At 67.6% G+C, this 23,346-nt stretch overlaps 1 protein-coding gene across 1 annotated transcript in view; it reads left to right on the top strand.

Annotated features, from left to right (window-relative positions):
* LOC140597355 (uncharacterized) overlaps positions 1–22,110 on the top strand; it is a 41,596-nt gene extending 19,486 nt beyond the window's left edge. The window contains exons 6-13 of the mRNA XM_072745598.1: positions 14,228–14,276; positions 15,050–15,170; positions 15,838–15,932; positions 16,153–16,218; positions 16,783–16,882; positions 17,153–17,305; positions 17,606–17,981; positions 22,053–22,110. Coding sequence (XP_072601699.1) covers positions 14,228–14,276; positions 15,050–15,170; positions 15,838–15,932; positions 16,153–16,218; positions 16,783–16,882; positions 17,153–17,305; positions 17,606–17,981; positions 22,053–22,110 — 1,018 coding nt within the window. The remainder of the gene's footprint in view (positions 1–14,227; positions 14,277–15,049; positions 15,171–15,837; positions 15,933–16,152; positions 16,219–16,782; positions 16,883–17,152; positions 17,306–17,605; positions 17,982–22,052) is intronic.
* The last annotated feature ends 1,236 nt before the right edge of the window (positions 22,111–23,346 follow it).

The raw sequence follows: 23,346 nt of genomic DNA, 5'->3' as shown, positions 1-23,346 counted from the left end.
GGGAGCCCAGGTGTGCCGGGGGCGGGGGGCAGGGGCGGTGACCCTGGGCTCTGAGCAGCACCCAGACCTGGGGCGGGGGGACGGCGGGGCAGGCGGGTGCAGCGGGGCTCCCCGAGTGGAGCAGCGGGCAGGGGCCACCCCGGCCAGCGCACTGCCCGCGGTGCTCCTGGGCACAGCGGGACCCCAGCCGCTGGCCTGGGGGCCCCGGGGGCCCCAGGGCGGGGCCCTCTGGGTCTGACTCTCGCCCACCGCCCAGAGCGCCTCCTGAAGCTGCCCCTGGAAGGGCTCCGGGAGTTCCTCCAGGACTCTCTGGCCCAGCCCTGGGCCCTGGAGGACGAGGCCGTGCTGAGACACCTTCGGGCCTCCATGACCCAGCTCCGCAGGATGCGGTGCGACCTGCCCCCGCCAGGTGGGCTCAGGGCCCCGGCCCCTCCCGACTCGGCCTGCTGGGGCCGCCCACAGGGGACAGAGCCCCCGGGGCCCCCGTCCTCATCTCTGGGGCTCTCCTCTTCTGCGCCAGCCTCGGGGACCCCAGGCCAGGGCTGGGCGGGCGGGTACCCACTGCAGGGCCCGGGCGGCAGTGTGGGGGGCTGAGCACAGGGTCAGGCCGGGGGGGGGGGGGTCACGCGGGAGCCGTGAGGACCCCCGGGGCCCCCAGCGGGGGACACACAGCCTGCTGGAGACGCTGACCCCGTCGGCCTCTTTCCAGCGGGACCTGAGGAGTTCCCCACGAGGCCCCTGGGCCTGGAGCCAGTGTCCCCGGCGCCCGGGCCTCTCCTCCCTTCTCCGGCCTCTGAGCCACTGCCCAGGGTGGAGGAGCCGGCCTCCCCGGGCCCAGCCGCCCGGCCTGAGCCGCCCGGACCCCCTCCCGGCCAGGCCATCGTCCAACTTGCCCCCCAGCCCCGGCGGTGGAACTCCCTCCCCACCCTCCCGGGGCAACAAGGCGGTGCAGGCAGGCGGCCCCGGGACACGGCGGGCTTCAAGACAGAAAACGGGGTCTCCTTCCATTTGGCACCTGCCTGGGCCACCCCAGAGGCCCCGCGACGGACCGGGCCCTGGAGCACCCCCGGGACTCCCATCACGCGGTCCCCCCAGCCCCCTAGGGATGACGCTGTCGGGCCCAGGACACCCTTCCTGCCCCGCGGCCACTGCAGCTCGTGCCCCTCGCTGGGCAGTGACGGGCACAGCCAGGGCAGAGCCAGGGCGGCGCTGAGCCCGCTGCCCCGAGGCCCCGCACAGGCCCGGGACCCTCTGCCCCCCGCGTCCACGGGGCAGCTCGATGCTCGCGGGCCTCGGGGGCAGAGCGTGGCGGTGAGGGCGGGGGCCCGGAGGCTCCGGCCCGCCGTCACCGTGCCCTGCCTCGTCTCGCTGTGCCTCCCGGAGGGCGGCACCGCCCGCACGGGACACCAGCCCCTGACCCAGAGGGACCTGGGCTGGCCTGGCCCCGGGCTCTGTGGGGGCAGGGGCGACTCGAGCGCCTGCCCCAGGCCCAGCGCTAATGGGATCCAGCGCCCCGGGGCCCTGGCCAGGCCTGCGTTCTGGCCCCGGGCCGAGCGAGCCCTCTCACAGCAGGATGTGGCCTCCTGGGCCCTGGGCGTGCCCCACAGACCCAGGTCGCTGACCTAGGGCAGCCCTGGGGATCCCGGGACACCCCAGGGCAGGGCAGCGGGGGCAGGCCCGTGGGCCCCACCCACACCCCCACCCCCACCCACACCCACACCCACACCCACACCAGGAGGCAGGCTCCTCCACGCGCTGGGGCTCCAGCAGTCAGTCACCCGGCCCCAGGGGGCCCGAGGCCGGGGTCCAGCTGCCCTGCGGGGACCCAGCGCAGGAGCCCATGGGCCGTAGGTCCACGTCAGCCCTGCCGCCCCCAGAACCGCCTCTCACCGCCCCGACCTCAGGACACGCGCCCCCACCCGGAGTCGAGTCCGCACAGGCTCCCAGGCGGGGGACGACTCCAGCACCCGCACCCCTGTGGGATTCCCGCTTTCCTCTAAGGACAGGAAGGTCTCCCAGGGGAAGGCGCGCACCCTTGGCTCTGAGCCCCTGTTTGCTGTTGCAAGTTCAATAAAGTGTTGTTGTGTGAGAGGGCACGGCCGGCTCGTTTCTGCGTCTCCCGGAGCTCTGTGCACGGGGTGCGGAGACACGCCCAGAGAGGAGGAGGGGGCGCCGCCCAGGCCCCGACCAGCCCCTGCGGGGGCGCCGCCAGGCACACACGGCTGACGTCCCCACGTGCCTTCCCGGGGCGGCCAGACGCCAGGGTCAGGACCCCGCAGACTCTACTGCGACTCAGCCTGCGCCCGCGGCCAGGACGGGCCTGGGACAGAGTGACAGCCGGGGAGCCTCAGGTCACCAGGGTCTGTGCTAAGCGCCCTGGGAGGTCTGTGCCCCCTCTGTCCAGGGGGTCTGGGCTGCCCGGGCTCCGGGGCGCTTCCTCCCCTCCCCGCCCCGGGCCTGTGCGCCTGGGGCACAGAGGGCCCGCGGGGCGGTCAGCGTGGCCCCGGAGCGGACGTCAGGACAGCAGGCCCTTGCAGCTCTCACACCTGGGCCACCCTCACCGGGCGGGCTCAGCGTGCACACCCGGTGCTGCTGGATCCCTCGCACCAGAGTGTGGAGGGCACCCTGCACGCCCTGGAGAGTAGGGGCTGGGTGAGCGCGGGGCTCGGCCTGGGGGCAGGCAGCGCAGGGGACCGAGGGACCCCGGCCCCGTCCCCACCCCGACTCCCACACACACACACACACACAGGCAGCCCCAGGGCTCCCCCCACGGGCAGCCGGCCCCTCAGGAGCTCCCCCCAGGGCGGCCCCGAGGTCTGGCTCCCCGCTGGAGAGGCATCGGGGAGAAGAGAAGCGGCCGGCGCTCGGCGGGGACCCGCTGCCACCCACGGGAATGTGGCCGAGCCGGACCTTCCAGCTCAGCTGACCCCCCGGCGGGACGGGACGGCACGGGACGGCACGGGACGGCACGAGGGGGCCCGGGTCGGCCGGGAGAACCCAGCTAGCCGCCCAGCGCCAGCACCGGAAATGATGGTGTTTCAACCGTTTCGGCGTCAGGACGACGCGGCCCGAGGATCAGATCGCGGCACGGCGACAGACAGGCACACACCCCAAACCCAACAAACGTCGGAATCCCCCGACTGTTGTCAGACAGCAGCCGGACGGTTACAGACGGGACGCTGGGGTCCCCGGTAGGACACACGGAGGACGCTCCAGACCACGGCTGCAGAGGCGCTGGAGGCCCGGGGATGCGCCTGCGGGTGCCCACGGGGAGCGCGGGGCGGCGGGAAGCACCCTACAGAGGGGGGCCCCTCCTGGGAAAGGACGCCGGGTCCCCGCGAAGGCTCCCGATGCTGACAGCTGTCCCCCTCTCCTTCAGCTTCTGGTTCCCCCCCCCCCCCCCGCCCCATTTTGCTCTTCCTGATTCTCCGTCGGCCTCCGCCCTGCATCCGAGCCACTGACCACACGGGCTTCTTTAGGACGTCGGGTCCCAAAAGGAGGCCGAGCTCTGGCTCCCGGGATCGGGAAGGACCATCGCCGAGGTTTATGCTGATCCCCCCGAGCTCGTGCCTTCCCGGCTCTTCTGTCCTGCAGAACGAGGGGAGGCACGGGCCTTACGGGGAAGGAGGCCCACTCCCACTCGGGCGGGACCGTCCCTCGTGGGGGACCCCGTCATCTGGGCCCGGGAGAGCGAGCGGGGCCATCAAGAACAGGTCGCAGGCTAGACATGGTCCGCTCTGAGGTTTGTCCTGAAGCGAGCACTCCCCTTCCACGTCACGCTGTCTTAGTTCATCCATTTATTATTTGTTAAAGGTTTTACGTTTATGTCCTCTCTACACCCAACACGGAGTTCCAGCTCACAGTCCTGACATCAAGGTCCCCCGACCAGGCCGGCCAGGCACCCCAGGGCCATGTTTCTCATCTCTTTGCTGGCTCGCCTATCTCTGCACCCAGCTGGGACATCGAGTCCACGACGGGGGAGCTTTAGCTACCTCCGAACCCGCAAGAACCCGGAACGTTCTCGCTGTGTCCCCATCCTAGAACGACCTTCGCCGTCGAATAGCAACTCAAATAAATCGGCAGCCAGCCCAATGACTCCTGGTCAAGGAAACGGCCAACTTGTCACGTGTGTGGGCCCCGCTCCCTGGGCTCCCGGGGCTCCCGGGGAGGCTCCGCTTTCTTTAACATCGACCAAGGTCCCAATGACTCCACCGCACCTCGACGCCGGGGCTCAGTTTCTGCCCTGACACGACACAGGCAGCACGTCGGCTTCAGTTACTCCCTGTCAATCAATCAAAGGGAGCCTGGCCGCTCTCGGGGTGGTTGGGGTGGTTGGTAAGAACACGCGACTCTTGTTCTTGGGGCGGAGAGTTCAAGCCCCATGTGGGTGTAGAGATGACAGAAAAATAAAATCTTAAAAAGAAAATCAGTCAGTCGGTCTGGGGGAGACACAGCCCCGGATCCCACAGGGGCAGGGAGCCAGCTGACGGGTCTACGCACACTATTAGAAGCAGCAGAGCACAAAGTCAGAACTTCCAGAAGTCTGCTAGAGGGGGGGACACGCCGGCCTCGACGGTGCTCGGGAGGCGAAGTGGGGGGCGGCCCCTGGAGCGACAGGGTGGGCTCAGGGTCCCCGGGGTCCCAAGGACGGTGGCGCCAACGGTTCCCAGGCCCAGGAGCGGGGACCCCGGCCGAGGGCCGCGGGACTAGGGCCAGCTGTCTGCCCTGTGTGGCCACAAACTGCAAACCCCTGTGCGGTCACGGGGCCGCGTCCCTGGGCCGGGCCAGCAAAGGCCAGAAGTGGGAGGAGACCCTCCCGGGCGGGAGGACCACGGGTCTCCCCCAGGGCAGCCCCTAAAACTTGGAGGTTTGAAACTCAGTCACTTGTCCGAGATAAAAAGAAAAAAAACAAAACAAAACAAAACTCGGACACAGGCAGGGTGAACGCAGGGTTCTGACAGACAGAAACGGTGGAGACAAGAGGGCTTGATGGCACATCAGAAACTATATGCCAATAGGACGACCTACAAGAAATGGACACCATGACACTATATATAGAAAACTACAAAAATGAACAAACAAAAAAATGTTAGAACCGGTAAATGAATTCAGTAAAGTCACAGGATACATAATTAATGCACAGAATTCTGTTGCATTCCTATACCTCAGTAAGAAGGTAAGAAAAAGAGAAACTAAGACATTAATAAAAATAAATTTAAAATGAAACAAAAAATAATATTATACTTAAGAAAAAACCTAAGGAAACAGCTATAAAAACTTACTCTGAAGACGATGATGGAAAGAAATCGATGACACAAAGAAACGGAAAGAGACACTCCACACTCGTGGACTGAAAGGGTACGAAGTGTCTTCACAACCGAGAGCAGCCCAGACATTCCTATAAACCCTATCAAAATGCCCCCAGCATTTCTCACAGAGCTAAGATAAATGATCTTCAACTTTGCATGGAACCTCAAAAGACCCCAGACAGGCGAAGCAGCCTTGCAAAAGAAAAGCAAAGTAGGAAGCTTCACATCGCTAGATTTCCAGTTATGTCACAAAACTGTTGTGATGAAGACAGTACGGTCCTGGCACGACAACGGACACACAGACCAAGAGCACAGAGCAGACCTCCCAGAAATGAACCCACAACTATGTCGTCGTTTAATCCTTGATAAAGCTGGAAAGAATATCCAGTGGGGAGAAAAATCTACAAATGGTGTTGGAAAAACTGGATAGACACAAGCCAAAGAATGAAATTTCTAGTTTTTGATTTTACTTTTGTGTGTGGCTAAATTCCTAGAAAATACATAACCTACCAAAACTGACACATAGAGAAATAGAAAATTTGAATAGACCAATTCTCAGCGAAGCTGTTGAGTAATAGAAAAAAAATTCCCAAAACGCAGAAGTCCACGACCAGATGGCTTCATGAGTGAATTCTATGAAACATTTAAAGAAGTATTAAAGCCTAGAAAGAGTATTATGCTAAGCACAATATGCCAACCCTAACCCTAACCCTAACCCTGACCCTGACCCTGACCCTGACCCTGACCCGGAAGCCTCCCCGCGGGTCCTGAGGAGGCCGGGCCCCTGTGGGCGTGGACGCGACCCCCACACGGCTGTTTCCCGTCTGTTGACTACGTGGGACTCCCAGCGCTGAGAGGGCACCTCCGTGGCTTGTTCCTGCTCTCGGGGGAGACGATTTCAGGTCGTCACCCTCGGGGATGACGTCAGCTGCGGGCCTTCCTACGCGGCCTCTCCTCTGTTGACAGACCTTTCCTAAAACCCCCTGTGCTTTTCATGCTTTGTTCTGTCAAATGCGTTTTCTGCGACTCTTGAGGGGATCGTCTCCTTTCTCTTTGTTTTTGTTGTTTTTTTAAAGATTTTATTTATATATCCTTGAGAGACACCGAGAGACGAGAGAGAGAGAGAGAGAGAGAGAGAGAGAGAGAGAGAGAGGCAGAGACACGGGCAGAGGGAGAAGAAGGCTCCGTGCAGGGAGCCCGATGTGGGACTCGATCCCGGGACTCCAGGATCACGCCCTGGGCCGAAGGGAAGGCAGGCGCTGAAGCGCTGAGCCCCGCCGCCCCCCTCCGCCCCGGGCCGCCCCATGTCCTTTCTCTGGTTAACGGGATGGATCGTGCTGAGTGATCGGAGGGGCCGCGGGGGGCAGGTGGGCAACGTGGATGAACAAATAGGGAAAGCTACAAGCGTGTGGTTCTAAATAAAGGAATCCCGGAAATTTAGAAAGTACGGCCTGGCAATAGAGTCAGGACCGTGGGGACAACTCGGTACGGGGACAGACGGTGACGCCGCTTCTCGCGGGGAGAGCTGAGCGAGGCACAGAATTGTCAAGTCGCCAGCTGTAGCCCTGAAACTACTGTCCCCTTGGGTGTCGACGGCACTTCAATAGATACCAAGGAAAAGGGGTTTCCGGTGGGAATCCCGGTGGGTCCGTGAAAGGCATTTACACGGTCGTGACGCACACGAAGGCGCCTCTGCAGAGGGGATCCAGATGCTCACGTGTCTTCATGTTAATGTTTAGAAGATGTACTTGGGAGACGGTGCGGGGGGCAGGGGCGGAGGGACAGGGGGAACCTGGAGCGGACTCCTCACCCACCGCAGACCGAGCCCCACCCGAGGCTCCACGCCACAACCTGGAGATCCTGGCTTGAGCCAAACTCAAGAGTCGACGTGGAACCGACGGACGGAACCACCCAGGAGCCCCTCAAATGCTCCTAACTGCAACCCCACGCTGTGAACCCTGGGGGGCGGAGGGGGGCATCTGTGACCCCCAGTCTGCCTTGAAGGGCGGGAGGCCTGCAGGGCCCGAGGATGGGAACTGAGGATGCGGGAGGCTGCCTGCATCGCCTTCCCGCCCGGCGTGGGGACAGGACCCTCCCCCGGGACCCTCGGCCACCAGGGTGAGGGCTGAGTGCTGATTGGACCCCGCCTGCCCACAGTGATGATGCGGGACCCCGCTCTGGGCGGAACTGTGGTGCCCCCGGGTTCCACCGCTGCCTGGTGCCCACTCTGCGTCCGCAGACCTTCGGAGGCACCGGTGCTCCGGATCTGGCTCGCAGCGACCCGACTCTCCTGCTCTCCCCAGTAGCCCAGGACTCGTCTCTCCTCAGTACCCCCACCCTCCCACTCTCCCCAGTACCCCGCTACTCCCACTCTCCCCAGTACCCCGCTACTCCCACTCTCCCCAGTACCCCCACCCTCCCACTCTCCCCAGTACCCCCACCCTCCCACTCTCCCCAGTACCCCGCTACTCCCACTCTCCCCAGTACCCCCACCCTCCCACTCTCCCCAGTACCCCCACCCTCCCACACTCCCCAGTACCCCAGTGCATAAAGAGGAGGCGCCCACACAGCGACAGGTCACAGGTGAGTGGCAGCTGATCCCTGATCCCCGCGGGCCACAGTGGGGCCTGTGGATCCGCGTGGGGGCACAGGCCTCCCGCGCTGGGGTCCACAACACCCCGACCCCCATGCGATGACCGTGAGCAGCTCCCACAGCCCTTCCACAGCCCCACGGGGTGAGAGCGGCCACCCTGCTGCCCCCGTCCAGGGAAGGAGGCTGCAGTCGGAACTCAGGCAGCTCCCCCGGGACCCCCGCTCCCCTGTAAGCCCTCTGCTGTGCAGGCACCCAAGCCATGACCTTTCCAGCCTGTCCTAGACGCATGGACCCCGACAGGGGTGACTGTCACCCCCCCATCCCGCCCTGCGCCCGCTGGGTCCCCCTGGCCCGTGAGCAGGCTTGCTCTTCAGGCTCCAAAGAACGTGGAGTCCCTCGTGCTCCCCCAGGGCCCCCCTCAGGCTATTCACACATCGCTGCCCTCAGGGTGGGGAGTTCGGTCGCACTCTTGCTGGCATCAGGTTTTAATTTTGATGAAGTCCAGTCCGTCGCTTTCTCCCCTTGGTCGTGTGCTTGTGGAATCTCGGAGAAACCTTCCATTCCCGCCCCCCCGCCCCCCCAAGCCCGCAGGGACACTCGCTGGCCGGCCCACCCACCACCATCTCTGCGCCGGCCCCGGGCTGGGAGACGTCACCCCCGAGCATCAGGTGGGCAGTTCCCCGGAGCCCCTGGGTCCCCCGCCCGTGTGCTCCTGATACCGGGGTGGGAGCGCTCTGTGACCCCAGCGTGACGGCGTGCCCTGGGACAGTGGCTGGGAAGGTGGACTGTCGGTGGGCGACGGACAGACAGGCAGCGAGGGCCCGTGTGTGATGCCTGTGCCCCTCGGGGCTACGGGGTTGTCTCCGGCTCCGGTCAGACAGAGGGGCGCCCGCCCACGGGGAGCACCCGGACGCATGTGTCCTCGGAAGGTTCTCACGCGCCGTCATCCTTGGATGTGTTTGGATTGCAGCACGATGCAGGAGGACCCGGAGACCCTGCTGGCCTTGCAAAGGGCCAATATCGTGGCCCAGTACCATCAGGTGAGGCCCAGAAGGGACCATAGACACTACACACCCACGACAGGGGGGACCGTACCTGCAAGAGCAGGTGAGGCTCAAGAGGGGATCAGAGCCAAGGATGAGCCAGGTCAGCCCAGGCAAGGACCACAGTCACCAGGAACAAGTGAGACCCTGGGGATGGTCCCGGTGTCAGTAGCAACTAAGGGTCCATCCTGGATCCTCGTCATTGGTAGCGGAGGAGCCCAGGCACCAGGTACAGGTGAGGCCCGGGTGGGGACCAGAGTCACCAGGTCCAGATGAAGACCACAGCTACCAGGTCCAGGTGAGCCCAGGTGGGGACCAGAGTCACCAGGTTCAGGTGAGGCCAAGGTGGGGACCACAGTCGCAGATCCACATGAGGCTCAGGTGGAGACCAGAGTCACCTGGGTGAAGCCCAGTTGGGGACTAGAGTCACCAGGCCTGGGTGAGGGCCAGGTAGGGATCAGAGTCACCAGGTCAAGTGAGGCCCAGGTGGGGACCACAGTCGCCGGGTCCGGGTGAGGCCCAGGGGGGGATCGTCACTGATAGACAGAAGCAGGTGAGGCTGCCAGGCTGCGCCCACTCTGGCGCCCGGCCAATCTCAGAGGGTCGGCGCTCCCTCAGGATCCAGGGGAGGGAGGAGCCCTTCTGCTCCCTCCTGTCTCTGTCCCCACTCCCCTGCTCTGATCGGTCCCCACCACAGAGCCCCCTCTGTTGCAGGCGCCCCAAGCAGGGTCTCCGCAGGACCTGTCACTGTGCAAGGTCGCCGACCACCAGGGCTTTCTGCAGTGAGTCCCCTGGACACCCCTCATCCATCCCAGGGCGGGTGGCCTTTGCAGGAACACCTCTCTGGAGGCTGACCCCCCCGCCCCCAGGTCGCGACCTGGTCCCCTGGAGCCCTCTGAGGGCCATGTCTGCGCTGGGTTGCAGCTGAGACACCCCGGAGGCCGACCCGGGACGTGGGCAGGAAGGGAGCTGGGCCCGGGGGAGGCCCCTGGACACTCAGAGGAGGGGCCCCCACGCCTGCTTTGGGCAGGCCCAGGTGTCAGCCTGCTGCATCCGGGGGTGGTGGTGGGGTGGGGTGTCCAGTCCCTTCAGCAGGGGATCCCGCCCGTGAGGGGCTCTGGGGCCGGGGCGTGCTCTCCGTAGGGGGACGGCCTGGTCTGGGCCGAGTCCGCAGGGGTGCTCTCGCCCACACCCGAAGGCTTTTGCGGGGCTGCAGGTGGATGCCGGGGACCAGGCCAGCGCAGGGAGGGGGGGGGGGCCGCAGAGGGAGGCCCCGACCAGGCAGGAGGAGGCAAGAGGAGGAGGGGGCTGCCCTGGGCGGGAAGGAGGGAGGGGACAGCCCAGTGGCCTAGGTCGCAGGGGACGAGGCTGATGGGTCAACAGCCCCACGAGAACCTGACGGACGCTGGAGACCCCAGGTGGGGCCCCCTCGGCCCTGCTCACGGCCCAGTGTCTGCTGGGATGGCTCAGGGGTGGTCGTGCTCAGGGGCTCCGACAGGACGGGAGGTGAAATGGGCCAGGGTGGCAGAGGGGACAGCAGAGAGGGGAGCCCGGGGACAGCAGGGGGACGGCCAGGGGGCAGGGGGAGGCCGGCTGGACGCTGGGCAGTCAGGCCCTGGGGAGGCGGGGGGACCTCAGCGGGACGGTCACGGGGCACCCGGGCCACGCTGACAGCTCTCGGGCTGGTCCATCGAGGAGGGGGGCAGGTCACCCCCTGGGGGCGCCGAGGGGTCCCCGCCCAGCCCACCACCGGCAAACACCCTCCTCAGACCCCCCAGACGCCGCCCCCGCCCGCCCTCAGGCCGCTGGCAGCCCCTGCCCTCCCCGGGGGAGCCCTGCCCTCCCCAGGACGCTGGGTGCAGACGGGGTGTGTGTGTGTGTGTGTGTGTGTGTGTGTGTGTGTGTGTGTGTGTGTGTGTGTGTGTGTGTGTGTGGCTGTGGGGCCGGGGCCTCAGGGCTCTGCGTCTCCTGCCTTCCAGGGACAGGGAGCTGCCCGACCCCAGCCCCCGCGAGGCCAAGGTGAGAGCCCGTCCTGGGCCCCGGGCAGGACGTGGGGGGGAGCTGGGGCCAGCTGTCTGCACCGCGTCCCCCAGGACATCCCCGGGCGTCTCCCCAGTCCCCCGTCCCAGCGCTGCACGGGCCGCCGGGAACGCACCCGAGACCCGGAGCCGCGGTCCGCGGGGGGCCCTGTGCCTTCCTGGCTCCTCCGGGTCCCGCGGGGCACTGGACGCGGCCCGAGCGCCCACCTCCCGCGGCGGGAGCCTCACCTGCGGCCCCCGCCTGTCCTCTCCCAGAAACTCCGCCAGGAGACCCGGCGCGCGGACAAATGGATAAAAATGCTCAAGCGATGGGACCACTACCTCCCCAGCGAGAAGGTGGGGCGCTGGGTGCCCCCGAGGGCTCTCCGTCCTGACGGGGCTGGGGGGCCGCCCTCAGTGTCCTCCTGCCCCGTCCTCGGGGGAGCCCCCTGCCTGGGGAGAGTCTGCTGGGAGCCCGGGCCGCCCTCCCCAGGCCCCGGGACGGCGGTGGGGGAGCGTCAGGTCGGGGCCAGGGTCCCTGCTCCTCGCGGGGGACGGGGTGGGGGGGGGGCCCAGATCCAGGGAGACCCAGCCGCTCTGCAGACACCCTGGAGCCGACGCCGGAACCTTCTAGATGCCTCGTGTTCCCTGGGCTCCAAGGGGCCGCCCTGGGCCCCTCTCACCAGCACTGCCTTCCTCCCCGCAGCTGCGACGCCGGGTGTACAAGGGGGTCCCGCCCCAGGTGCGGGGACAGGTGTGGCTGCGATTGCTGAACGTCGACCAGGTTAAGGCCAGCAATGCCGGGAAATACCAGGTGGGACCCGACCCGTCTACTCCCCGTGGACCCTCGGTCCCCTCCCTGCCCAGGGCTGACCCTCCGTGACCCCTCCCCACCCGGGGCTGAACTCCCGTGTCCCCTCCCCACCCGGGCTGATCCTCCACGTCCCCTCCCTGTCCAGGGCTGACCCTCAGTCCCCTCCCCGCCCACGACAGCTGGGCACAGGCCCTCACGCAGGCCCCGCGGGCACGGTGGGCACTCCCGCCGTCCCCGGCCTCCCAGGGGAAGGGTGGAGGTTCCTGCAGGACACACTCCCGTGGTGGCCCCGGGGCTCCCTGCCCAGGACGGCAGCTGCTGACAGGTCGGGGTCTGTGTCCCTGACGCCGGCTCCTCCTCCCGGGGTCTCCCCGCAGGCAATGAAGGAGGCGGCCCTGGTCTCCTCCCGGGACATCGTGCAGATCGACCTGGACGTCAACCGCACGTTCCGCAGTCACACCATGTTCTGGGAACGCTACGGGGTCGGGTGAGGCTGCTGGGCCAGCGGGGTTCGGGGGTCGGGGGCCCGGCCTGGGAGAGGCCCGGGGGCTTCTGTGCCGGGGACACGGGGTCTCCGAGGCCGGGGGGAGCGACGGCAGCAAACAACACACTGCCACGTGGTAGGGTGCTGGGGATGACCCCCGTGCCCCCAACCCCAGGGTCTCGGGGATGGGGAGGCCGCAGGACGGGGCCTCCAGGGGTCACCGTCTGAGCTGAACCCCAAGGGGGTGAGGGGCGGCCCCGTGAAGAGCAGGGGGCCGGGGTGGGGGCGTGGGGGGCACGAAGGGGACCTGGGGCCAGGGTGCATGGCCGCGGCTGGACCGGGACACGTGGACCCGACGAGGGTCGGACAGGTCAGGGTGACACCCACCCTCCGGTGCTTTATGTACTTCTGAATTCTGGGCATTTTGTTTTAGACAATTTGCACTTGGTGAGCACACACGGCATGACGCCCCCCCCCCCCCCAGACGCCGCCCCGGTCCAGGCAGGCCCTGCGCGGAGCACACGGGGCCCCAGGGGCAGGGGCAGGGGTCACAGCAAACCCCAGACTGGGGTCGCCTTTATCTGTAGACGTCTCCGTGTGCACCTTAGAGAAGGGGGTGCCCTGTGTCCGCAGCCCCCCACCCCATCCCCTCACCCACCGCCCCCACGCCATCCCCCTGCATCACCCCCCACACCATCCCCCACAACCCCAGACCCCCACCCCTACACTATCGGTCCCGCCCCCACCCCCACCCCACCCCCACGAGGACGCGGTGCAGCTGCCCCCTGTGGGACATGCTCAGCCTCCCCGGCCACCTTGGGGTTCTCTGGACGGCCTGCTCCCGTCAGAAGCCCGGGTGTCCCGCAGAGTCCCCAGGGGCCGCGGGGAGGTGGGGAAGGCAGGGAGCCCCCCGACAGGGGCTTGCAGGTGGGTGGAGCATAGGGTGCAGCTACCTGTGTGTGCAGCGGGCGGGGTGTGTGGGAGCCCGGGACCCCAGGGGTGACCTGCAGGGGCGCCAGGGGCGGGGCTGGGGAGACGCCAGGCATGGGTGGCTGGGCTTCCCGGGCGGGCCGCTCGGACCGTCTCCCCACGAGAACTCGGTGCTCCTCCCTGCAGGGAACCTGCTGCCCCCCGGGGCCCCCGCGGCCCTCAGAGCGCGGCCGGGTCAGGCTGACCTGTGACCCCCGGCCCGGGGGGAGCCGGCCTCCAGCAGCCCGGGCCCGGGGGCCGCGGAGCCGGGGTGCAGACTCAGGCCGCCGTGCGGGGGGCATCGGGCGGCTCCTGGCAGCGCTGAGGGGGCCGCACCCCGTACCCCCCCGTGCTCAGATAGTGACCCCAGGGGTTCGCAGCCTGTATCGGGGTCACACCTGCACGACGTTCCCTGCTCTCCTCACGGCGGCTCAGACCTGGAGCCCCGAGATGCTCTGGGATGGGCGGGCCCGGGGTGCCCCCCACAGAGTCCAGCCCAGGGACACCTGGGAAGACCTGGGGGTGCGCTCAGGGCCACGGATGCCCCGGCTGCGTGGGCTCGGGGCAGGGGTCACGTGGGGCTGGTGGTGTTCCCGGGACACGGGGCCGGGCCAGGCCAGGGCAGCGGAGGAGAGGCGTCAGGGGCTGCGGGGACCGGGGCAGGGGGAGCGCTGGCTCCCATGGGGGCGTGCGGGGGGGGGGGGCGCCGCTCCAGGGCTGGAGGCCCGGGGCGCTGGCGGCGCTGGGGGAGCCCGGAGCTGCACACCCCACGGCGGGAGCCGCTCGGAGGCGTCGGACACCCCAGGGTGCACTGAACCACCGGCACGCTGCACGTGTGAGGTCGCCGCCTGTCCCCGTGCGCAGACCTGACCCCGGAGATCGGCCCCCGCGGAGGGGCCCCGCGGGCCGCGGGGCCTGCGGGGCCGGTGTCGGCACCTCGGCGGCCTCGCTGGGCGGGGGCTGACTGAGCAGAGCCCCCCGCTGTCCCCCCTCCTAGGCAGCGAGCCCTGTTCTGCGTACTGGCAGCCTACTCGCTGTACGACACGGTGAGTGTCCCTGCCCCCGCCTCCTGCCCCGCGGGCGGCCTTGTCCTGAGTGGTGGTGACCAGCGGGACTCACAGTTATGGCCCCGGCTCCACGGCCCCCGAGATGCCGGGGAGGGTCTCTCTCCTCCGGGACGGGCAGGGGGCGGGGTGCAGACCTCCCAGGGGAGGCAGGGCCTGCGTGCCCGAGGGCCGGGGCTGCCCGGGGCCCCCGCGTGCACCGCGGCCGTCCTAGAGCTCGGGTCTGGACCCTGACAGACGGCGCTACCGACGAGAGCCCGGGCGGGGAAGGCTCCCACTCCCCCGAAGGGAACGAGGCCGAGGCGCCCAGGAGGCCGCCCCCTTCCACGGCGCATTCCAGAAGGGTCCCCGAGGACCCCAGCTCACACGCTCCCCGGCCCCGCGGGGTGTCCTGGCCCAGCTCCCCTCGTGGGACCTGCCAGGGGCCACAGTCAGGCCCCCCCGCCCCCCCGCCGACCTGCCCTCTGGGGGGTCTCCAGACCTGGCGGGTCCCCTACAGCCTGGCACAGCTCACGGAGGCCCCTCCTGCTGGCCTGAGGACGGGGGTCCTGGCACGGCGGCCGCAGGGCTCGGTAGCGGGGCCCGGGGTGCTCGCGCCCCAGCTGGTCCGGGTGGCCCTCACCTGCTCCCCCGCCCTCTGGGAGCCCCCTCCGGGAGCCCGGGCTGGGAGGGAGCCGGGGGAGCCTGACGCCCGCGGGGAGGGCTCAGAGGGGGCCTCGGGGCGCACGCCCTCCGTGGGGCTCTGGCTCTTGCAGGAGGTGGGCTACTGCCAGGGCATGAGCGAGATCGCGGCCGTCCTCCTCATGTTCCTGCCCGAGGAGGACGCCTTCTGGGCGCTGGCCCAGCTGATGGTGGGCGACCGGCACTCCATGCACGGTAGGGGCCCGCCGGGGAGCTCAGGAGGGCCTCCCTGCAGGCTGCTGCACCGGGGGGCAGGCGGGGACCCCCAGCTCGCCCCCCCACGGGCAAGGGCCCCGCCTCCCCGGTGGCCTCGGGGTCCCGGAGCCACGGCCACCCGCCCCACCGTCTGCAGGCCAGGCACGCACTCCCGTTGCTCCCCCAGCCTCCCGCCGGGCTGCCGGCTTGTCCCCCAGGCCCCCCTGCCAGCCCACGGCCACACGGGGCCCAGGGGGCAGCGTCTCCCCCTCCCGGGGGCCCCCAGCCTCACTCCCAAGCCCCACAGCAGAGGGCCGTGCACGCCCATCACCCTCCCCGTGGCCTGCACCCGCTGCCCCTCGGGGCTGGGGACCCGCCTGTCCCCGCGGCGGCCCCCGCAGGAGAGAGGGTGCTGGGTCAGCCGGGCCCGGTCCTCAGCCCCCAGCCCACGCCCCGCGGGGTCTCTGTGAGGACGAGGGTCCCCGGGCCCCGCGCCCCCGGCCTGGGAGGCAGGCCCTGCCCTCTGGGAAGAGCGGATCCAGCCAGGGCTCCGAGGGCGGTGGGCACACGGGGGTCAGGGCGTGGCGGGGAGGCCCCTGCCCCGACACCCCCCACCCCGCCTGGTGCAGGAGGAGGCCCTGACCGTGGGGGCCTGGGGCCTTCTCAGGCTTCTTCGTCCCGGGCTTCCCGAAGCTCCTCAGGTTCCAGAGACATCACGAGCGGGTCCTCCAAAGAGCTCTCCCGGACCTGAGGAAGCACATGGCGAGTGGGGGCGAGTGGGAGCTCCTGAGGCTCCGTCCCCGGAGCCCGGGGCAGGGGGTGGGGGGCATGGCCCTCCCTCCGAGCTGCCCAGAGTTGGGGTCACGTTCCTCCCCCTGGGGCCCGGGGGCGCCCTCGGGGCTGGGCTGGGCCGTGGGGAGCGCGTCCACCCGGCTCCAGGGGCCGCGGCGTGGGGCCTGAGCACCCCCTGCCCTCCCGCCAGGACGAGGAGCAGATGTCCACCGGCATCTACAGCCCCAAATGGTTTCTCCAGTGCTTCCTCGGCCGGGTGAGGCCCCCCGCCGGGACCCCCGCTCCCGGACCTGCCCCCTGCCCCCGGGGAGGGCCCAGCTCAGCCCCACCCTCCAGACGAGCCAGGCCCGACCCCGGGGTCCTGAGGCTGAGGCTGAGGCTCGCAGCCCAGCCCGTCCTGGAGAAGCCCAGAGGGTCCCTGGACGAGGTCCCGGGGGGCGGCCCGTCTCTGCCTCAGCTCCCCCGGGGGAGGCCGGGTCAGCCCGGGGTGTGGACGGGCCCTCGGCCCATCGGGCGGCCAGCCTGGGGTCCTCTCGAGGCGTGGTGTCGTCAAGTGCGGGCAGAGTCTGTGCCCCCAGGGGTGCGGGAGGTGCTGGCCGGGGTCGGAACCCGGAGCGGCCGGGAGTCCCTGATCTCCCTGGGAGGAGGGCACGCACGGGGAGGCGGGGGGCGGGGGGCGGGGGGGCGGGGGGCGGGGGGGGGGGCGCTGCGGGGCCTTGTTGCAGGCAGCCGGGGGCCAGATGGCAGGCCTAGCCTAGCCCCAGCCGAGCCCCCCAGGGGCCCTGCTCAGGCCGCTCCTCCCACCCCGCCGTCCCCCTAGACCCCCTTCTCGCTCACCCTGAAGCTGTGGGATGCCTACGTGTTGGATGGGGAGAGGGTGCTCACGGCCATGGCCTATACCATCCTCAAGGTGCACAGGAGTAAGTGAGCCCCCGGGAGCCCAGGTGTGCCGGGGGCGGGGGGCAGGGGCGGTGACCCTGGGCTCTGAGCAGCACCCAGACCTGGGGCGGGGGGACGGCGGGGCAGGCGGGTGCAGCGGGGCTCCCCGAGTGGAGCAGCGGGCAGGGGCCACCCCGGCCAGCGCACTGCCCGCGGTGCTCCTGGGCACAGCGGGACCCCAGCCGCTGGCCTGGGGGCCCCGGGGGCCCCAGGGCGGGGCCCTCTGGGTCTGACTCTCGCCCACCGCCCAGAGCGCCTCCTGAAGCTGCCCCTGGAAGGGCTCCGGGAGTTCCTCCAGGACTCTCTGGCCCAGCCCTGGGCCCTGGAGGACGAGGCCGTGCTGAGACACCTTCGGGCCTCCATGACCCAGCTCCGCAGGATGCGGTGCGACCTGCCCCCGCCAGGTGGGCTCAGGGCCCCGGCCCCTCCCGACTCGGCCTGCTGGGGCCGCCCACAGGGGACAGAGCCCCCGGGGCCCCCGTCCTCATCTCTGGGGCTCTCCTCTTCTGCGCCAGCCTCGGGGACCCCAGGCCAGGGCTGGGCGGGCGGGTACCCACTGCAGGGCCCGGGCGGCAGTGTGGGGGGCTGAGCACAGGGTCAGGCCGGGGGGGGGGGGGTCACGCGGGAGCCGTGAGGACCCCCGGGGCCCCCAGCGGGGGACACACAGCCTGCTGGAGACGCTGACCCCGTCGGCCTCTTTCCAGCGGGACCTGAGGAGTTCCCCACGAGGCCCCTGGGCCTGGAGCCAGTGTCCCCGGCGCCCGGGCCTCTCCTCCCTTCTCCGGCCTCTGAGCCACCGCCCAGGGTGGAGGAGCCGGCCTCCCCGGGCCCAGCCGCCCGGCCTGAGCCGCCCGGACCCCCTCCCGGCCAGGCCATCGTCCAACTTGCCCCCCAGCCCCGGCGGTGGAACTCCCTCCCCACCCTCCCGGGGCAACAAGGCGGTGCAGGCAGGCGGCCCCGGGACACGGCGGGCTTCAAGACAGAAAACGGGGTCTCCTTCCATTTGGCACCTGCCTGGGCCACCCCAGAGGCCCCGCGACGGACCGGGCCCTGGAGCACCCCCGGGACTCCCATCACGCGGTGCCCCCAGCCCCCTAGGGATGACGCTGTCGGGCCCAGGACACCCTTCCTGCCCCGCGGCCACTGCAGCTCGTGCCCCTCGCTGGGCAGTGACGGGCACAGCCAGGGCAGAGCCAGGGCGGCGCTGAGCCCGCTGCCCCGAGGCCCCGCACAGGCCCGGGACCCTCTGCCCCCCGCGTCCACGGGGCAGCTCGATGCTCGCGGGCCTCGGGGGCAGAGCGTGGCGGTGAGGGCGGGGGCCCGGAGGCTCCGGCCCGCCGTCACCGTGCCCTGCCTCGTCTCGCTGTGCCTCCCGGAGGGCGGCACCGCCCGCACGGGACACCAGCCCCTGACCCAGAGGGACCTGGGCTGGCCTGGCCCCGGGCTCTGTGGGGGCAGGGGCGACTCGAGCGCCTGCCCCAGGCCCAGCGCTAATGGGATCCAGCGCCCCGGGGCCCTGGCCAGGCCTGCGTTCTGGCCCCGGGCCGAGCGAGCCCTCTCACAGCAGGATGTGGCCTCCTGGGCCCTGGGCGTGCCCCACAGACCCAGGTCGCTGACCTAGGGCAGCCCTGGGGATCCCGGGACACCCCAGGGCAGGGCAGCGGGGGCAGGCCCGTGGGCCCCACCCACACCCCCACCCACACCCACACCCACACCCACACCCACACCAGGAGGCAGGCTCCTCCACGCGCTGGGGCTCCAGCAGTCAGTCACCCGGCCCCAGGGGGCCCGAGGCCGGGGTCCAGCTGCCCTGCGGGGACCCAGCGCAGGAGCCCATGGGCCGCAGGTCCACGTCAGCCCTGCCGCCCCCAGAACCGCCTCTCACCGCCCCGACCTCAGGACACGCGCCCCCACCCGGAGTCGAGTCCGCACAGGCTCCCAGGCGGGGGACGACTCCAGCACCCGCACCCCTGTGGGATTCCCGCTTTCCTCTAAGGACAGGAAGGTCTCCCAGGGGAAGGCGCGCACCCTTGGCTCTGAGCCCCTGTTTGCTGTTGCAAGTTCAATAAAGTGTTGTTGTGTGAGAGGGCACGGCCGGCTCGTTTCTGCGTCTCCCGGAGCTCTGTGCACGGGGTGCGGAGACACCCCCAGAGAGGAGGAGGGGGCGCCGCCCAGGCCCCGACCAGCCCCTGCGGGGGCGCCGCCAGGCACACACGGCTGACGTCCCCACGTGCCTTCCCGGGGCGGCCAGACGCCAGGGTCAGGACCCCGCAGACTCTACTGCGACTCAGCCTGCGCCCGCGGCCAGGACGGGCCTGGGACAGAGTGACAGCCGGGGAGCCTCAGGTCACCAGGGTCTGTGCTAAGCGCCCTGGGAGGTCTGTGCCCCCTCTGTCCAGGGGGCCTGGGCTGCCCGGGCTCCGGGGCGCTTCCTCCCCTCCCCGCCCCGGGCCTGTGCGCCTGGGGCACAGAGGGCCCGCGGGGCGGTCAGCGTGGCCCCGGAGCGGACGTCAGGACAGCAGGCCCTTGCAGCTCTCACACCTGGGCCACCCTCACCGGGCGGGCTCAGCGTGCACACCCGGTGCTGCTGGATCCCTCGCACCAGAGTGTGGAGGGCACCCTGCACGCCCTGGAGAGTAGGGGCTGGGTGAGCGCGGGGCTCGGCCTGGGGGCAGGCAGCGCAGGGGACCGAGGGACCCCGGCCCCGTCCCCACCCCGACTCCCACACACACACACACAGGCAGCCCCAGGGCTCCCCCCACGGGCAGCCGGCCCCTCAGGAGCTCCCCCCAGGGCGGCCTCGAGGTCTGGCTCCCCGCTGGAGAGGCATCGGGGAGAAGAGAAGCGGCCGGCGCTCGGCGGGGACCCGCTGCCACCCACGGGAATGTGGCCGAGCCGGACCTTCCAGCTCAGCTGACCCCCCGGCGGGACGGGACGGCACGGGACGGCACGGGACGGCACGAGGGGGCCCGGGTCGGCCGGGAGAACCCAGCTAGCCGCCCAGCGCCAGCACCGGAAATGATGGTGTTTCAACCGTTTCGGCGTCAGGACGACGCGGCCCGAGGACGCGGCCCGAGGATCAGATCGCGGCACGGCGACAGACAGGCACACACCCCAAACCCAACAAACGTCGGAATCCCCCGACTGTTGTCAGACAGCAGCCGGACGGTTACAGACGTGACGCTGGGGTCCCCGGTAGGACACACGGAGGACGCTCCAGACCACGGCTGCAGAGGCGCTGGAGGCCCGGGGATGCGCCTGCGGGTGCCCACGGGGAGCGCGGGGCGGCGGGAAGCACCCTACAGAGGGGGGCCCCTCCTGGGAAAGGACGCCGGGTCCCCGCGAAGGCTCCCGATGCTGACAGCTGTCCCCCTCTCCTTCAGCTTCTGGTTCCCCTCCCCCCCCGCCCCATTTTGCTCTTCCTGATTCTCCGTCGGCCTCCGCCCTGCATCCGAGCCACTGACCACACGGGCTTCTTTAGGACGTCGGGTCCCAAAAGGAGGCCGAGCTCTGGCTCCCGGGATCGGGAAGGACCATCGCCGAGGTTTATGCTGATCCCCCCGAGCTCGTGCCTTCCCGGCTCTTCTGTCCTGCAGAACGAGGGGAGGCACGGGCCTTACGGGGAAGGAGGCCCACTCCCACTCGGGCGGGACCGTCCCTCGTGGGGGACCCCGTCATCTGGGCCCGGGAGAGCGAGCGGGGCCATCAAGAACAGGTCGCAGGCTAGACATGGTCCGCTCTGAGGTTTGTCCTGAAGCGAGCACTCCCCTTCCACGTCACGCTGTCTTAGTTCATCCATTTATTATTTGTTAAAGGTTTTACGTTTATGTCCTCTCTACACCCAACACGGAGTTCCAGCTCACAGTCCTGACATCAAGGTCCCCCGACCAGGCCGGCCAGGCACCCCAGGGCCATGTTTCTCATCTCTTTGCTGGCTCGCCTATCTCTGCACCCAGCTGGGACATCGAGTCCACGACGGGGGAGCTTTAGCTACCTCCGAACCCGCAAGAACCCGGAACGTTCTCGCTGTGTCCCCATCCTAGAACGACCTTCGCCGTCGAATAGCAACTCAAATAAATCGGCAGCCAGCCCAATGACTCCTGGTCAAGGAAACGGCCAACTTGTCACGTGTGTGGGCCCCGCTCCCTGGGCTCCCGGGGCTCCCGGGGAGGCTCCGCTTTCTTTAACATCGACCAAGGTCCCAATGACTCCACCGCACCTCGACGCCGGGGCTCAGTTTCTGCCCTGACACGACACAGGCAGCACGTCGGCTTCAGTTACTCCCTGTCAATCAATCAAAGGGAGCCTGGCCGCTCTCGGGGTGGTTGGGGTGGTTGGTAAGAACACGCGACTCTTGTTCTTGGGGCGGAGAGTTCAAGCCCCATGTGGGTGTAGAGATGACAGAAAAATAAAATCTTAAAAAGAAAATCAGTCAGTCGGTCTGGGGGAGACACAGCCCCGGATCCCACAGGGGCAGGGAGCCAGCTGACGGGTCTACGCACACTATTAGAAGCAGCAGAGCACAAAGTCAGAACTTCCAGAAGTCTGCTAGAGGGGGGGACACGCCGGCCTCGACCGTGCTCGGGAGGCGAAGTGGGGGGCGGCCCCTGGAGCGACAGGGTGGGCTCAGGGTCCCCGGGGTCCCAGGGACGGTGGCGCCAACGGTTCCCAGGCCCAGGAGCGGGGACCCCGGCCGAGAGCCGCGGGACTAGGGCCAGCTGTCTGCCCTGTGTGGCCACAAATTGCAAACCCCTGTGCGGTCACGGGGCCGAATCCCTGGGCTGGGCTAGCAAAGGCCAGAAGTGGGAGGAGACCCTCCTGGGCGGGAGGAGCACAGGTCTCCCCCAGGGCAGCCCCTAAAACTTGGAGGTGTGAAACTCAGTCACTTGTCTGAGATAAAAAGAAAAAAAACAAAAAAACAAAACTCAGACAGGCAGGGTTAATATCAGGGTCTGTAGAAGCGGTGGAGGCCCGGGGCCCGGGGGCTCCTCTGTGGAGGCCCCTGCAGACCGGGGCGCGGATGCTCAGCCCCCGGCCCAGGGGACTTGGCGCCCCCACCCACATCCCGCTCTCAGGCTCGGGGGCAGTACAGCACTGTCCGTGGGAGGCAGACCCCGCCTCTGACCCGCAGGTGCATTGCTCCGGAGGCAGGTGCATCGCCCCCGAGGCAGGTGCGCACCTGACATCAGCGCCGAGGCTCGAGGAGTAGCATGGCGCTGCCCGCGGGAGGCCAGACCCTGCCTCTGATCCGCAGGTGCATCGTCCCCGAGGCAGGTGCGCACCTGAAGTCAGTGCGGCGGCCCCGCCTCCAGACCCCGACTGGACCTCTGGCTGCTGCCAGATTGAGGTACCGCAGAGGCCGCAGAGCTCCAGCTCCGGAAGGAGAGCGGGGTCGAGCTTCCTCTGTACTTTGGGCTTGCTTTATTTTCATTTCTTTTCTTCAATTCTTTTTTATTAATTGCTTGATTTTAGTTTTTATGTATATACCTTATATATTACTTTTGTTTACTTTCATTGTACTTTGAGCTGAAAAAGGACAGCAACAAAGCCTAAAGCCTGCAGCAGAAGGGAAATAATAAAGATGAGAGCAGAAATAGACAATACAGAAACAACAAAACAGTAGAATGGAACAGCGAAACTAAGAGCCGGTTCTTCAAATACTTAATAAAATGGATCAAGCCCTAGCCAGCCTCATCAACAAGAAAAGAGAAGGGACCTTCTCTAAATAAAATCACAAATGAGAGAGGAGAGATCACAATCAACACCAGAAAAATAAGACAATTATAAGGGAATACTATGAAAGATTATATGCTAACAAACTGGGAGACCTGGAAGAAATGGACAAATCCCTAGAAATGTGCAAACGAGCAAAACTGAAATAGGAAGAAATAGAAAATGTGAACAGACCCATAACTAGCAAAGGAATTGAATCAGCAAGGCACCTGGGTGCCTCGGTGGTTGAGCAATTGCTTTGGCTCCAGTCAGGATCCCGGGGTCCTAGGGGATTGAGTCCCACATCAGGCTCCCCACATGGAGCCTGATTTTCTCTCTGCATGTGTCTCTTCCTCTCTCTGTGTCTTTCATGAAAAAATAAATACAATCTTTTTTAAAAAAAGGAAAGAGGACCCAAATAAAATCACAAATGAGAAGAGAAATAACAACAAACACCACAGAAATACCAACGATTATAAGAGAACATTATGAAAAATTATATGCCAACAACTTAGAACCTGGAAGAAATAGATCAATTCCTAGAATTGGATAACATAGCAGAAATGAAAAAGGAAGAAATAAGAAACTGGAACAGACAGATAACCAGCAAAGAAATTGAATCAGCAACCAAAAATCTCCCAAGAAACAAAGTCCAGGACCAGATGGCCTTCCCGGGGCAATTCTACCGGATATCTAAAGAAGAGTTAATATCCATTCTTCTCACATTATGCTC

Source organism: Vulpes vulpes, unplaced genomic scaffold (genome assembly GCF_048418805.1).
Source record: "Vulpes vulpes isolate BD-2025 unplaced genomic scaffold, VulVul3 u000000710, whole genome shotgun sequence".
NCBI lineage: Eukaryota > Metazoa > Chordata > Mammalia > Carnivora > Canidae > Vulpes > Vulpes vulpes.
This window is presented reverse-complemented; position numbering and strand designations above follow the sequence as displayed.